Source organism: Pygocentrus nattereri, chromosome 20 (assembly GCF_015220715.1).
Source record: "Pygocentrus nattereri isolate fPygNat1 chromosome 20, fPygNat1.pri, whole genome shotgun sequence".
In the NCBI taxonomy this organism is placed as follows: domain Eukaryota; kingdom Metazoa; phylum Chordata; class Actinopteri; order Characiformes; family Serrasalmidae; genus Pygocentrus; species Pygocentrus nattereri.
Window position 1 is genome coordinate 23,664,392 of NC_051230.1, and position 17,578 is coordinate 23,681,969.

The 17,578-nt window shown below is 37.8% G+C and overlaps 1 protein-coding gene across 3 annotated transcripts in view; it reads right to left on the minus strand.

Moving 5' to 3' along the window:
- Positions 1–1,395: 1,395 nt before the first annotated feature.
- Positions 1,396–17,578, minus strand: part of svopa (SV2 related protein a) — a 40,324-nt gene continuing 24,141 nt past the window's right edge. For 2 of the 3 annotated variants that reach the window (XM_017686876.2, XM_017686860.2), the window contains 6 exons: positions 16,566–16,642; positions 16,308–16,412; positions 15,393–15,504; positions 11,831–11,912; positions 6,968–7,057; positions 1,396–5,972 (listed from right to left, as the gene is read on the minus strand). In XM_017686876.2, the coding sequence (XP_017542365.1) occupies positions 5,760–5,972; positions 6,968–7,057; positions 11,831–11,912; positions 15,393–15,504; positions 16,308–16,412; positions 16,566–16,642 (679 nt within the window). In that variant the 3' untranslated portion in view covers positions 1,396–5,759. The remainder of the gene's footprint in view (positions 5,973–6,967; positions 7,058–11,830; positions 11,913–15,392; positions 15,505–16,307; positions 16,413–16,565; positions 16,643–17,578) is intronic. The other variant, XM_017686868.2, reaches the window with a different exon arrangement.

Here is a 17,578-nt window from a genome sequence, read left to right on the forward strand (position 1 = left end):
CAGGGACGTTTAATTGTCTTATTTTGAAATATAATTTATTGTAGATACACATGTTGATCCAGTGCGGTGTAGGATATCTGTGCACACAGACACTAAACTCAGCACTCGCGAAGGCAGGCATGTAGGAGACAAAACAGCTCTCTATCTGACCACAGGGGTGAGGTCAAATTAGGCTGTTTGAGAAGGTCATTCAACAAGGTGAATCAAATGAATTAAAATATAAGCAGTTGAATTTCAGTCCATATACTGAAGTAGCTGAATACAAACTGAATTTAATGAAACATTGCGACAACGTCTATTGTATAAACCCAATTCCAAAAAAAGTTGGGTAAGCATGTGAAAAACAAACAAATTTAACTCTTGTGTGGTGTTGATGTGTTTGTTACTCAGTGGTCTGGTGGACCCACCATTGTTTTTTTTAAATCAATACAGTCATAACAATTTATTTAAAATACCAGATGTTTAAAATATCACAAGTGGCCAGTGTAGGGTTCTCCTTTAGCAGCTATAGCCAGTCAGCAGCCTGTCCATGTTGTCCACCCTCACACACACACACACTAACAGCAGGCCATCTAGGAGGAGAACAGAGTGAAGGGACACAGCACCTCCACACTTTTATTCCCCGCAGGTTCACCCCAACACCACATGTGTAATATAGATGAGTAGGGGGTACAACAGTGTGAAGTCATTGAAAATATGTAATTTTATATGTTCTTCAGAGAAAATTAGCAACCACCAAGGAATCTGAGGTTGAAATAATAATAAATCGCATCATTTTTTCTTCAGGTAAACATTGAAAATGGGTCCCACAGACCTGAACACCACACAATGGTTAATGTTTCATCTTTTCAGCTTCATTGTTTTTGTAAATATGTGCTCATTCTCAAAATAATGCCAGCAACACGTTACAAAGTTGGGAAAGGAGCAATTTCTGATAAATCGAAGTTAACATGGTACTGTGCCCAGTGGAAGCCATATGTTAACCACACCCAGAAACATTGCTGACTTCTCTGGACTTGAAATGGACTGATGCAGAGTGGAAACATACATTGTGGTCTGACAAGTCAACCTTTTAGATTTCTGGATAAATGGACATCATGGTCTCTTTTTCAGGGATGTCCATTTGTATTTCAACTTGACAATAACAAGCCACATGCATGTGTTATAACAGCATGGCTGCATAACCAGAGTGTGGGCGCTTGAAACTCAGGTCTGTCTGCGTCCTTTTGAAAATGTGTGGCACTTAATGAAGTGCAAAATATGGCAACAAAGACTTTCTGTTTGCTCAGAAAACTGGATCATTTGGTGTCCCCAACGTGGTAAACATACTCCTGACTCAACTTGTTTGGAGGCATCGTATGAGATATATTTTCAAAAAACAATCAAGTTCATGAGGTAACATAATTTTTTTACTGTTTTCAATAAAGATCAAACAGAATTCTGGTTTGTAAAAAGCACTGCACAAATAAAACTGAGTTGAAATGACCCCAACCCTGCACTGCTTCACACTTCACATCACCTTTTATTTGCCTGTGGCAGCAAGTTCCCAACCCAAACAAACCCAAACCTATTTACTGTACAGCTGAAGAGTAAAAATGATTGACAAAATAAATGAAACAGAGCACTGAGTGGTAAGTAAATAGAGCTGTGTACAGGAGGTGTCCATGTGTGTCCAGTCCCACTATAATGAAGGCCTTGAGTGCTATAATCTCAGTTGCGGCTGGATTCCAAGCAGAGGGAACTACACATTTTAAGTACCTTTACTGTATATGCCGTTGCTGTTATATCAAAACCTTGTAAATCCTTTATGTTGTGTGAGCATTTCATTTCCAAAAATGATTTTGTTACATTGGCTTTGTTATGCTAGGAACAATTTTTCTTGTTCTATGAAGTTACCAATTAGGACAGGGGTCTCAAAGTCTAATTATTGGTGGGGGGTGAGGGGATTAGTTAAAAAATGTAGAAAGTCCCAAGTCCCAAAAAGTTTTTTCCAAGTAATAATTTTAAGTACACAAAGTTTGCCATTGAATATTTGTAACTATCTTTGTAAACAAAATGGGGGAAATAATATCCCACACTTTTTTCCAATATGAATTTTATATACATAACATTTAAGCAAATTTTGGTCAGTGTTTAATATCAGTTCTACTATCATTATTATTATTACTCTTATTATTATCATAGTTATTAGTGGTAACATAATAATCATAGTATTATAAATACTTTAGTCATTTAGTCACATTTAGTCAATTTTATCATGTTCAGTTTAATCAAGTAAACCTACATTAAACAGTAGAATTATGAAGGACTCTTATTGTAATAAGATTGATGTTGCTCAATGTGAGGGTGAAGTTATTGTGAGTGAAGAAAAAGTTATCTGCATTTTAGTGGATTAATTTAATGATTCCATTCATCTCTTAATTCTAAAACGTATTTTGGTCATTCTCGCACACCTAGGGAATTCATATTCTTATCATTTAGTAGATCATTTAGAATTACAGCTCATTTTTTTTTGCTTTTTTAATTAGAACAAATTTGGATGAATTAGTTTTAACTGATAAACCTCTTCACTGTTTTTCTTGTAAACTATAAGGACATGAATCAAAAAATAAAATATTTTTTGGCGCAGGTCAAAAAGAAAAGCATCAATGGCTATCAGCGAGTTGTGGTAGTAACATAAAATTGCAAAATCTATTTTTTAATAGCTTTAAAATACTTAGACAACAGTACACAGATGATGAAGAAAAGATGTGGAAAAAGTACAGATTTATCTTCAGATATTATTGTGTTGTGATGAGAATTTGGAAAATGGAAAATGTTACTGAACATCTATTTATAATCAATTCAGGTTTATTTTTCTGAACTCAAGCAGCCATCATTGTTTATGAAAAAAGAGAAAACTTTGTTTTATTCATTTTAATTTTTCAAGCTGGGTCCCAGAATTTGTTATGTTTGTATGAATAATGAGTGAATGAGTCCACAAAGGCAAATTTAACTATCAGTCAAAATTAGAATGCTAGATAATTTAGTCAAAGCTGTATTATAGTCCTGCTCAGTGTGCAGCGTTCATGCTGCATCAGGCTTTAGTTTGACTGGTTCCTCTTGCATGCAGCGCTCTAATTTTGCTTTTAACATCGTTCATAACCAGTCTAAGCTGATTTTTTTTACAGTTTATGTTGGGTAACCATTTGGGTAACAACCACAGTGTCTGGTGGGTGAAACACATCTACCTTTCAGACATAAATATTTAGCCACAGAAAAAGTAAAATGATCATTTATTTATGAATTTTTAAGATAAATTTTAAGTTGAAACCCTCAGTTTAGGAGATTCAAGGTTTTGTAAGGTCAGCAACAATAATTTTAGACAAAAAAAGTCTATTGATGGAGCTTCTCAGAGTAGGAGAACTGATCTAGGATCTATTTCTGTTAGTAAAGCCATAACCAATACTAGAGGAATCTGATCCTAGATCAGCTCTTTAATAAATTCATAGGCTTTTGATATACTTCATGTTTATAAACAACATATAGAGTGCATTCATATCTAATACATTATTGAAGTGACTGTTAGTGGCATTCTGCTAATGAATGTGACTGGACTCCGCCAGGCAGGAAGAGCCGACTAATTGCCAGCTAATGCCAGTGAGACGTGCCATCTGATGCAGTGGGGTGGTCAAAAATAACGACAGCTTTGGTGTTCACAACACGGTTCACTCCACTTCACAGCATCAATGGCAACAAATGAAATGTGGGCCCACAGCAAGGTTTCGCAGCGCAACAGTAGTTCACTGAAGGAGGCTATTGATTGAACAGCGTTATTAGTGCACTGTGGGCCGACTTCTTCTGTTTTTTTTTATTTTTTTATTTTTTTGGGGACGTGCTGTAAGGCTCTATTATGTAAGGAAATTAACTTAGGCAAAATCTTCCTTTTCTCTTTCTATACTTCCATACATTCTCACATACACACTTTGTGCTGCCCCTAAACTTCTCAACTGAAGGTCTGAAGGGTGTAAAACTCCTCGCTCATCTCACTTAGCAACATGCTAGCTGTGTTAAAACCCCAAACTGGTCATTATTTACACACCTAACTGACTTAGGGTCATTCATTTATCAGCCAGTACCTTGCACTGTGTTGTGCAGAAGTAGCGAGACCACCCATAATTAATTGCATTTAATTACTAGTCAAAACGAAAATTTGTACAATTTATTCATTTAAAAAAATTTTTTTTAACAGTAACTACCTGAAAATCTCAACAACTAAATATTGTATCATTTTTCAGTATTTAGTGTAACAACACTTTGCCTTTATTACAGTTTCCATTCTTTTCTGAAGACTCACTTTCAGTTTTCAGAAATCTACATTAAGAAGTTGGTTGCAGTTTCTTCTTCTCATGAAGATCCTCATCCAAGTAATCCCAAACACATTCAGTGACATTGAGGTTCAGACTCTGAGGTGGTCAATCTGTGGAAAATCAGCAGCTTTTTTGGTTGATAACTATGTAAGTATGTTTGGGATCTTGCTGTACAATCATTTTCAGGTCAACATTTTCCAGAGGATACTGCACAATACATTGTTTGCACTTATCAGCTGGATCAAAACCAAATCACCAACTCCAGATGTTGCCCCCTAAATGTGCAGTGATCCTCCTTCATGTCTGATTGTTGTCCGTAGACATGGTTCAAAGAGTGTTTCACTGCTTCAACAGCAGAAACTGCTTTTTTTTTTACTAATTTTCTTTGACTTTACTGTAAATGGATTATTTTAGATGTAATCTTGTTAGAAGTGTGTCATTAAGTCATTTTAGAAGCACACAAGAGAAAGATCTGAATGCGGTGAGTTTGTGTAGCTGCTTGTGTGAATATTAGTGTCAGTCTGATTGGGACATAATGCCACTGAGTTCTTTGGGAGCAGCTTTTTTTTTGGAAGGACAAAGCTGGAACTTGTTGGTTTAAGACTGGAAGGATGGAAGAGTTAAAGAAGCCATAGGAGCACAAAAGTAAAGAGTGGGCAAATGAAATACTAATGCATTTGATATTATACTTTTTCTGTTAAATATGTTTCCTGCTTTTTTCCTGAATCTGAAAAATGAATAATTTGTACTTCATGGCTGTTTTGACAGGAAATTGAACGAAGGAAAGGGTGGTCACTGACTCTGCACAGTACTGTATGTCATTTTAACCCCAGTCACCTCTTCTTCAGGGTAGAATAATGTATAGAACCACATGATTTAGCCATTTAGCCTAATGAGCTAGTGGTTGTAGAGAATTAGCTATTTAGGCTAACAATGGAGCCAGCAATGTTCGAATTAACTTACCCTACGAATCTCCTTTAAAGATCTGTAAGACATCACTTTATACCCAAGAATCCTAATGTGGTCAACAATGAATGCAAGGTAGTCGGTAGACGTTAGCATAACTGTGTAATGCAAACTGGCCCTTGCTAGCATTCATTTGTTAGCAATGTTAGCTTTTCTGGGTTTTTTATAATGGAGAACATTATCCACAGTGGGTGGCTGTGAACTTGGGCGTTTTTTTCAGAGCTAATAGAGAACGCAGTGTTTTTCACGCCATTAGTGTTATCAAGTAGATTTTGGATACACACTGGTTTCTCAAATCCTATCACTGTCCTTTCCAGCAGTCTAGCCTGGTTCATGCTTAGTTGTTTGAATCAATTTTCTTCATATTTTCTCTCCAATATGGTCTCATCTTAGTTGCCCTCTAAGTTTTGCCTCCTTTCTCGTCTGCCTCCATTCTTCCCTCTTTCAATTCTGCGATCCAGAGCTTGAGCGGGGGATGGCGTCTGGACTGTGGTTGGACGCTCGGCCCATCATTTCCTGCCCCCACTCCCTGTGGCTGGACTCCTGCAGACCGCGACCTGTGGTCTCAATGGGCAGGGCACAGGAGGCCACAGCGGCCAGCAGGCAGCAGCAACAGTACACGGAAAGTGTCAGGTGCACTGATGACTCCAACATGACCTGCAGCATGGAGTGTGGAAGTAAAGATATAAATCAATTAATCCCCAGGCATAAATGTTAAACGTTCATGCTCAAATTTACACACACTTCTTCCAGAGTTCCAGATGCACCAAAGATGAAACCAATGGGGAATCAGCTTCAGCTTGTGAAATCAAGACCCCCTCATTTACATATCAACTGTATGAAGCACCTCTAATTCAAGCAGATGGTTCAGTAGAGAGCCAAGGAAAATGTCACGATACAGTGGCTCATGAGCCAGTGACTGTGCTCATAGACTGAGTTTTAGGTCAGACAGTGAGTGCACTGTTCTCCCTACCGATCGAACTTTATGGTGTTAAAATTATGAAAGAGTAAAATGTGAAATAAACAAAACATTTTTAAGACTGTAGAATGATGTGATTGTCTAGTGTGATTATTTATTCATTTAAATGCTGTATTATTGCAGTGTATGAGATGCTCAATTGTGGTTTGTATTTTTCATTTTTGGACAGTGTCAGTAATATAAAACAAAACCACACCGTAAAATGTCTTCAAATGGAACATGGCATGATTGCAGCATTTGTTTATATGAATGCACATGTAAAGAAATGTACATTCACTTTTATATTGGATTGCCATGTCTATGAATGATTAGTATTATTTATTTTTTTGTTCTTATCATTTTTTTCTGCTTGTTAAATGTTCATGCTCAAATTTACACACACTTCTTCCCGAGTTTGATTGTGAAGATGCACCAAAGATGAAACTGTGGGTGAAATTTTTCTGCACTCATTTTACGATCAGCTTTGCCTGCAACTTTGCTGCTACATAGTGACTTAGGAACATTTCCCCCCAAATATCTCTATCATTTGAATTAAAAGTGGGTTCAGTAGTCAAAATAGCAATACTACAAGCAAGTCAACACCCCTGCCAGTGTTCAGTATGTAAATTATGAGGCAATGAGGTAATTACAAACACGCAATATTGAGTATAGCCAGGAGATTTTGTTAGGGTACCTGGGCCACAAATGGTGTGATTAGTGCTCCAACCCGAGCCATGCCACTGCTGGTGCCCAGACCAAGCGCCCGTGTCGCTGTGGGATATACCTGTAGAAACCATCAGAAAGAAAGAGACTCTATTCGTCTTTCTCTAATCATTCTCATTAGCTTCACATTCAGCAGGACACAAAGTCTTTTTCACTTAATTCAAAGAACTTGCGCTGCTGTTCAAAAGTTTGGGAGCAACACTAACTTTGTAGAAGTAAACATGAATAATTAATGGACAGTAATACGTTTATTAGCATAGAACAAACCAAATATCTTTGGCAACAAGGTAAAACTAACTAATTCTTTTACTGCAGTTTTAGATCCAGATTCCCCCATTCATAGGCTCCTGAAGGTTAATCAACTCAATCAGGTGTTACATTAGAAATGAAAGAATTAGAAACTGCTCAGTGTGAGGGATTGTCATCAACAAAAGCTCTATTGGAGCCCAATTAGCTTGAGCAGAGGAGGTCCAGTAATGTAAATTGTGCATCATTTGACTGGCCCATTAGAACAGGATAAAGGGTCTGCATAATTTCCCCAAATTACTCGAATTAGGCTGAATTAAACCATCATCACACAGTCGCTTGCCTCAGCATTATGCAGCAGGATTTGCTATTACATCATTGTGATGTCAACTCAAGCCGAACTACTATTACTGAGGGAGCTCAGAGTTTGGCAAATTATAGACGGTAATTCACTCTTTAAATTTTACTTAGAAAACTTGTAAAACCTTTGGAGATTCATATGGGATTAAAATCATGAATAGAATAAAATAATAATAATTTAAATAATAGCATCTCCACAGATTAAACTAATCCAGCTCCAATAGGGCTAAAGAGAGTGAAGAAGGCTTTTCCCATAGAATACAATTCAGAGTAGAGCACTGTAAACAATAGGAAGCTTCTGGAAGCTTCTTTTTTTGCTTAAACAAGCCTGTAAGTGAACTATTGATTATGTAGCACCAGTACTGGGACATTTAAACATAAAATGTTGTAGCACTGAAATAAAACAACATAATTCCTTTAAAATGTATCAATTAGTGGATCAATCTGACACAATAAGTATGAAAAAATACCTGCACCTTTTAACAGATTTGAATTTATTTACTCCCCAATAACTTTGATTCTCCACAAGGGGGTGCATTCAAGTAGAGTTTCTGTGCATGTATACTATGAATATACCATGTTATGCTACAGCAACTGCAGTTATCAGATGTAAGTGCTGCGATGGAGCTTCCAGCCTGGGTGCATGAATTAAAACCACAACAATGCTATTATTCCTCGACTGAATTTCATGGTCTATAGCTGAATAGAGGAGTATGTTTATGGAGATTTGATAGACTCTGCATAATGTGTCTGTCCTATACAGTCAAAAAGAGTTCATTCATTGCTTAGACAGCCAAGATGCAACGTTTTTGAGGAGTACTTCAAAAATCTAGCCATATAATGCATTCATTTGCAGTCATGTTGTGATGGGTTCTGCTAAGGGAAGTGAGATGAGGTAAGGGCCCATGCATGGCCAAGTTTTCAGGTGGGCCAAAATTCCTACCAGGACCACTTCCCAGGCGTGAATCCACACCAGTAGGATGTAGTGTATGGTTGCTGTAACAAATTCTGAAATGGAAAGGGGGATATTTTATAACCTAAAAGGGTCAGTGTTTGTAATTAATTACTTAACCAGTTACAGATACAGGCTGAAGAGACAAAGACAGAAGGCATGTATGAAACTGTCACATTGGACAACCCTGTTAAACTAGATGTGAATAAAGGTGATGTGCGTTATTACACCACTCTTATTGTGGCTGGTGAATGGTTAACCAGGACACTTAATTTGTTTCATGATTTACATGTACAGTACGCTGATATCCTATCTCAGTGAATGACTATCATGCAAGAACTCAGTTCTGCGTGGCAGTAAGAAGACTGATAAGGGGAAATATTCACTGTCTATCAAATATCTGGGGATACCTAGACTTTCAAAACATTTTAAAGAAATAGGCATGCATTCATTGTCTGTTTGCAATAACCTATTAAAGACTGAAAGATTGACCAGATTTATTTTAAGGAAAACAATATGGCATGCAAATATCTGAGATACATTCATAAAAAACACATCCCTTAGCAGCCACACCCGCTGCATCTGACAAAGAATAACATGTTTAAAACACTTTTTTTAAAAATCTAGTGTTCACAGATCTATATTGGTCATTGCGAATATATGTTTACATACATTTTTGCTGTGCAGAAAGAAAACAGCCAAGTAGCCGTATGTTATTAAGTGAGAAGATCAATGTAAGTACAACTAGTGAAGTTTTTCATCTGATGAAGTACCTTTACTGAAACATTAACTATACCATTAACTATACTTTGGTCAGCTATAAATGTCTACAAGGACAGTAAAAGAATAGAGCCTAAAGTAATTAAATCCAGATTGCACTCAGCTTGGATAATATTCAATCCTTTTAACTTTTACAGCAGTGAATGAACTCAGGTAACAGTTAAAAGAATAGTTTGGTCTCCCTTAAAAACAAACAGCCAAAGCTTCAATGACTTGTTAGTCTGACATCTGATAAACTATTCCTTTACGTCTCAAAGCTGTTGATACCTGATGAAGGCATGTTCGGGTAGACCAACAGAGATTTCAGCCACAACTGCTAGGAAAACTAGTCAGGACTCAAAGAAAAGCCCACAACCCACAAGCAACTTCAGCTGAACTACATGCTTGAAAAAATATGAGCTGCACGGATGAGTTTCCAGAAAAAAGCTGTCACTTCACCAATGCCACAAAACAGCCTGTTTATAATATGCCAAACAGCACCTGGACAAGCCTAAAAACGTCTAAAACAAAGTCCAAAATACACCATCCCCACAGTGAAGCATGGAGGATGGCAAGATGAATGCAGCATATTACCATAAACTACTGGGGGATTACATGCATTCATCAGCCCAGAAGCTGACAGTGCCCTGAACATGACAATGACCCAAAAAGGCCAAGTCAACCATTGGGTGGCTACGGCAGAAAAAAGCGATGGTTCTGGAGTGGTCACCACAGTCTCCTGACCTCAGCGACACTGAGCCATGTTGGGGAGATCTCAAAATGTGCAGTTCATGCAAGACAACTCAAGAATGTATGGGAACTGGAGACTTTTTTGCCAAGAAGAATGGACAGATTTAGAAACTAAAGGGCCTCATCCACGACTATAACAAAAATACTGCAAGTCATCACTGACGCTAAAGGTGGCAATACATAGTATTAAGAACTAAGGGTCTGCAAACTTTTGAACGAGGATAAATCTTTATGATCTGACACTGAGTGAGTTTATGCAGTATTTGATCTTGAAGAGAAATCTTAGGAAATAAAAATTATATACAGCTATATACTCCAGTTTTGGAGTTGCACTACTTTTTGACTTATTTGTTTTACTTACGCTTCCGTATCCAAGTGGATTATCGTATATCTAATCTCCTCAGAAACACCTGCTAAAAGATAAACAACTTGTACTTAATGGCTGTTTGGTAGCATTTTACAGTAAGACTACCCTTGTAAAGGACTGAAAATTGTTTAGTTCATTAATGGATAAATATTAGGTCATGAACACCTTCAAAATCTTTAATAAGCAGTTATAACACATCAGTAAAAAGAGCAACAGTGACCTGTTCTGTCTGATGAATGTGAATATCTGACAAAGCTGACAGGTGTAACGCTGACTAATGCAGAAGACTGTTACAACCCTTGGGGTGCGTATGCATATTTTTGCTGTTTTGCTCTGTTGTCTTTCCCTTTTTCTTATTCCACCGATCCTTTTACTAAGACCAGAGCTTGAAGGCTTCTGAATGGCTGCAGTAGGGGTGCTCCAGCTATATAAACGCCAGGAGAAAGTAGGATGGCTGCTTAAGTTGATGCATCTGTGCCATCCGCCTCCCCAAGGACCAGATCAAACCCAGCGCTTCTGACTGTCTTAACTTGTTTTTGATGTTCCTTGTAATGAATCATGCAACTCTTGTATTTGACAGTAGGGGGAAAATGGCCTGTTTTGTTTGCTGTTTTTTCCAGGGTTGGTTCAGAGAAACAGGGTAGTGACTGTCTTTTTCTTTCATTATAGGCAAGTTAATTTGGTTTTGTTTCTAGTTGGTTTTGGGCATTAACTCTTCAATGAAATCATATTCCTGTTCTTATTATGTCTTACTATATTGACTCTAATCAACAGATGGCTAACGTTAACTATTTTCCCTCTATCTAACTATGTTGCATTTACAGAATAGCAATTCAAGTCTGATTAATGAAAAAAATACATGCCAATATTTTGCCTTATGTTATCTTGAATCATGACATTTTGGCCTGGCGGCTGGTTCGGCACCGGCCTTTATGTACACCCTCTTATTAAAGGACTAAGACGCACTAAGATTCCATATTTAAGTTCCCCTTAGAAGATGTGGGCTTATTTTCATGTACCAAAACAACCAAATCAACAAAACATGTATGTAATTTGACTGGGAGGTATTCGTGTGTAAGTAAACGGCATAATCCGAGGTTTATAGATGAATGTGTGCTCACTATTTGGCAAGCAATGGGTCACTGTTACTTTTTTATTTATGTGGTCTAACTGTTTATTAATGGTTTACAGAGTTTAAGACTTAATTGATAACAAGTCACAAATTAATTTTAAACTTTTTATAAGGGTAGTGTTCTTGTAAAGTGGTACTAGCTGTTTTGGCTGGACATTAAACAAATGAAGTGTGGCCTCTTTTGCCCATTATATAACTAGAATAATCTATGTTTAGAGTACTCTGTATTCTAGTTTGGTATCAATAAGGCTGCAGGGTGTGAACGTACCTCAGGTGTATAAACATAAGCTGCCTGGAAGCCTCCAGCGATAAATGCCCTCGCGATGAAGATCAAGACCGTTAAAGAAGACCTACAACAAACAAACACATCCGCAGTCAGGCTACAGTCTCCTGCCTTTTTTAATGATGAATAACGTATACAGTTTCCTCAATTCAAATATACACACAACATTCCACATATAATATATACACATATACTATAATATAATATATGCCACATTTAATATATACAGACTGGTGACAAATGAAAGGAACAGTTGATTAAATGAGTGGAGGAACCTAACAAGTGCAGATGCTTCCAGACAGGCTGGAAACTGATTGAAAAAGCACATTCACTGACTGTGATGCTCCTACATTAGTGTGATATGTAAGAGCAGCACAACTACATAGACAGGATAGTACAGCTGCAGTGCATCTAAAAACCTCATTACAAAGACGAATGTTCATTTAACAGTTTAGTGGTGTTAAAATCATTAGACTGATCCACACAGATGTGAAAAACAGACATCTGGTCAAATGAGTCACAGGGGGGTGAGTGCATGACAGAGAGATCCAAACAGGCCTGAATGTTTGACCCCTGCAGTGAGGGGGTCCATTCTGGCTTTGTTATGCTGTGAGGCGGCTTTTGTTGACATAGTTTGGGGCCACTTGTCCTCTTAGAGGGAAGGGTCACTACCAGACAATAAGTTTTTCTTAGTTTTTCTGACAGATCATCTTGATACTGTCATTTCTATTCTGATTGAAGGACAGTGTCACCATCCACAGTGGAGGAGGGGCCACTGAATGGTTTGATGAATATGAAAATCATGTAAATCAAATGCTATGGCCACCAGTAAGCAGATCTCATCCCAGTTGAAGATCAGTGGGAGATGTTGGAATTAAGGCTTTTACATACTGAGAGCAATTTCTTTGGACAAAATAAAATACATTAGATCATGTGTGTAACTGATATCTTGCACACCTAATGTGATTTTTCATATTACTTTATTTGCTATCTGGTGATATGAATTCTCTGACCAATCACTGTGTCTCTGCTGTGGGCATGGTGACAACCAACATGATAGAGCAGCCGTGTTCCCACAAATAGAACTTTTTCATGAATGCTAAAAGAATCAGTTTCACTGAAAGCAGCTCAAACTGGGCTTAAACTGGGCTACAAACACCTTAATGTGGAAGAACTTAATGTGTCAGCTTCTGAATGAAGTGATTAAGCTCTCCATGCTACTATCACTTTTTCAAAATGAAGAGTAGCCCAGTATATATTTGAACACATTGTGCTTGTTTGTTCTGTGCTTCATCTCAGGTGGAGCTGCATCTCCAAAATCCACTCACACTGATTAAGGAGAGTTAAGGAGATCTGAGAACTACCAGTGAAAGAGTTTGTAACTTGCAGACAGAGACAGAGAATCTGTCTGTTCTTCTTTCACTTTGCTAAAATGGAAAGCACAATGTCACAGTTTGTCCTTTTCTCTTTTTTTGCAGACAGAACATTTTGGCAAAATTCTCAAAAAAAAAAGTGTATAGATTGGATGCAAAAAAAATTGTTCATGTTGTTTTTCTGAATCACATTCAGTGTGTAACAGCCTTTAGACAGAGCTCTCATCAAAACATCAACCAAGGGAATATCATTTGGAAGAATGGTGTTCCATCCCAGAGACTTCTACCATCTATGATCAGGTGCGCTGAAGTAGTTCTGGCTGCTCATGGTGGACCAACACCTCAATAAGGTTCCTTTATTTTGTCACCCGTGGTATTACGATGCATTCAATTGGAAATGATGTGCACATCTGAATCAAATAAAAACTCTGCAGCATTTTTTTCAGTGAATTCATTAAAATAACTTTACTAATTATATAAATGAAGACATATTGTCCAAACATTGTTAGTTATTTTCATAATCAGCATATAAACCCACAAGCCTAAATATATCTGCACATGCAAATCACTCAGCAAGTTGGCAGCTTCATTTAATTTTTTTTTTCAGTGCCAAATGCCAACAGCTCAGCAGTGGTGATGCCATCGCCCTGAAGCCAAATGAATGTGGGATCCACTTCTTACTGCCAGTTTGAACAGAAGGCTGGTGTGTGTCTATTGGCTTACGGTTTGTTGTTTGCATCACGGTCCATTCTATGGGTCAGTTCATAACAGGCCACTTCATTACATAGTAAACTGGCCACTTTGTTAGAAACCTTTCCCTTGTAGCTCCACCTGGCATACAGTTCGAGACTGTAGCCCCTTTGTAGATGGATGTTTTGTTTTAACAGTTTCTGAACACAGAGCTGATCTTGTTCTGATGTTTTTGTGCGTGACACTGACACCAACAACACTGTGGTGTCTGATACACTCATACCAGCACCACTACCATTTCATGGCTACCATTTCAGTGCCACTGATGTGCTGAGATTGATCCACACAAATAATATCTGAACAACAGCTGTGGTCAAGAACTGACCAAAGATAAATCCAGTACAGAGGGGTTGATAAATTGCGAATGTCAGTTGGATTGCAGTTTTACACCTATATATAGGACCTATAAGGTAGGTGGAGCTCCTAATGTGTCCACTGAGTGCAAGTACAGGGTAGGTGTTTCCAATAAAGTGACCAGTGAGTGGACATATAAGATGAGTGTTTCTAACACATACAACCTACATGGAAATAGCTCCTGTTAATTTGATGCTACAATACATAGGGTTTTGTAAACCTTTATATGTCTGTAGTAAACCTAGAAGATTTTTTAAAAGGGGAATTCCATCTTTTTTTTTTTACTTTCTTTATAATTAAATGGGTAAGATGCAAATAAAGTGATTCAGTGTGGTGTGAAATGTTTTACAGAGTCTGAATTGTTCACAGTGGTGGTGACAGGAACCAGACATGCCTCTGAAAACTGGTTCACAGACATTACTACAGGAAGTGCTTAGAATATAGTGACTGCTTCCTGAGACACTGTTTTACAAGGGTTTTGAGATTTAGGGTTTTTTTTTTTTTTTTTGCTCATTTGCTTGTTTTAAATCTGCTCCTGGCTGAGAGGTACATGCAGGGCGTTGTGAGGCAAAAGGCACTGTAAAGAAATCCAAGTTATAAGTTTCTCTACAATCAACTAATTCACATTAAAACATTCTGATTAACATCTCAGCAACTGAATTATGTAGAAACTTTGGAAAATTGCTTGCATTCCACAAACAGTACAGAAGGCAAGGTATCCCCAACTATTAGACAGGCAGTATAATTAGGTTCACTTTAACTTGTCTGATTTCTTTAAGCTTCAGCTGCCATCATAATTTAAACAAATCTTAGACTCAACATCTCATAGCTGGCATTTGTGTTTAGGTTTGAAGCCAACAGCTTTGAACCTCTTGATCAGACATTACAAACATTACTGTTCCTGCCAGTCCAAGCATAAGGACTGAATGAGGGGGAGGGGGGGGCAGAGAGAGAGAGAGAGAGAGAGAGAGAGAGAGAGAGAGAAAGAGAAAGAGAGAGAGAGAGAGAGAGAGAGAGAGAGAGAGAGAGAGAGAGCATTAGTCAGTGTTGAATGGATGCACAGTATGTACCTGCCCACGCAGGCATAGAGTGGCAGGATGCACAGCGAGAAGACGAAGAAGCACAGAGCCATCGTCTTCCTCCTGCCCAGCTTGTCGATCACCCACAGCGTCACCAGAAGACCTGCAGCAGCGCACTGATAAATGAAACTCGTCCACTGGAACATGATACCACTGACCAAAATACTGCCATTTTCAGTATTATTGTGAAATTGTTAAAGGGGAATTCCACAGATCTTTCAGCATTTCTTCAGTCTTTAATTGTTGGGCTGTAAGGTTATTTGGTGGATTGGTGTGAAACCGTTCACTGTAGACAAAATTACAGACTTTTTATGGTGGTGGTGATAAGAACCAGGGGTCACACTGTCTACAACACAAACCACAACCATTTTACTTATTATCCAAAACCACCTGCAAACCTACACATGTCCTCTGAGTTTATATATGTATTGATGAAAAAAAGTTTTCTTTTAAGAGTATTTTGCCTCAGAACAGCCTGCATGTACCTCTCCACCATGAACAGATTAAAAAAATGCATGTTTTAGGCCAAAAGCTTCTCATAAAACTATTGACAATGTCTCAGACATCAGGCAGTGTATTCACAACCAAAAAACTGTATGTAATAATGTTCTGTGTTGTAGCTTTTAGAGCCATTAAAGTCTTCAGATGTATGGTTCTTATCACCACCACTATGAACGGCTCTGACTCTGTAAGTTTTGAATTCTAAATGACTTTGTTTACATCTTAACAACTGAATTTTGTGCACATTTTAAACAATCTATGGAGTTCCCTTTTAACATACATTAAACATGAAAATTATGATTTTAATCATTCCACCACAGCACAGTTTAAAATGCAAAAAGGTACTAGCATTTTATTTATAATTATTTAGCATGGTCATTGGGTCAGCCTGGAAGCTGAAATCACCTGGGAATTCCGACAGCGTAGTCCACAGCAGGTCTTTGTAATCATCCGAGTTCAGGTACTTGCACTCCAGATTACATCTGGGCTCTGTCTTACTGTCACTGGCCTCTAGGGGGAGACAAAAGCCCATTTTAGCGCATATTGATCTTGTTTCATCTGTGTTACCTCTAACTGTGCTTCTTAAAAAGAAATCATTTGTCTTGCATAAACAACAGGTTATGTATCAACACCAACTGTTAATCAGAGAAAATTGTGACTTACCTCCACAGTCCCTGCCCTCCTGAAAAAGCTCTGTGGTGAGCAGTACAATGCCGTAGTAGGAGAATGCATTGGAGAACCTGAAACGGGATAGAACATCAGATCTAAAAAGCTGACAACCACAGACAACACCCACAATATACTCATTAAAGATGCAGCAGTGCCAAAGATATGATTGACGCATGACACTGTTTTGAATATTTTACCTAATTATTCACTTTTACTGCCCAACTAATGATAAATTATTCTAGTGTCCATAAGGGAATATGTAGCATTGCTAGATAAATATGCTTGTATAATCATATTTGATGCTAATTCTAGCTTAAACACAGGCATGTGAAGCAGGCATACAAGTAATATATTGTTTATTCTTTACTTTATCGTTCTGTTAGCTGCTAGCACAATGCTAATTTCTGCTAGCACCCTTTGTAGTGTTGTTAACACAGAGCTAGCAGTGTTGTTTAATCATATTTGCCAGTTCTAGCTTAAACAAGGGCGTTTGAAACTTGTAATAGGCGTACAAGTAAGAAATTCTTTATTCTTTATTTTATTGTCTGATTTGCAGTGAGCAGAATGCCTATTTCTGCTAGCACACCTGTAGGAATTTGTAGTGTTGTTAGTGCCAAGCTCCTTCAGCTAGGTGGCATTTAATGGCAATTCTAGCTTAATCATGGGTATGTGAAGCTTGCAACAGGCACACAAATAGCATATTTATTCTTTACTTTATTGTCTGTTAATATTTGCTACTTAGACCCTTTGGCAATGTTTGAATGAATATTTCATCTATTTGAATATTATGACACTAAATTTGAGGCTTCAGCTTCAAGAATCAGCAGAAGCAACGACTCATCTTATTACCCACCCGTAATGCAGGGGTCTGTTGGAAGTGAAAAAGCTGAAAACATGTGCTGTAGAACACCTTTAGGTTTAATGAGGAATATATACGCATCATTCTTCCAAATTAGTTCAAAATGCAGTCCGTCAGTTAAAGGCAATACTAAATAAGTATTTAGACA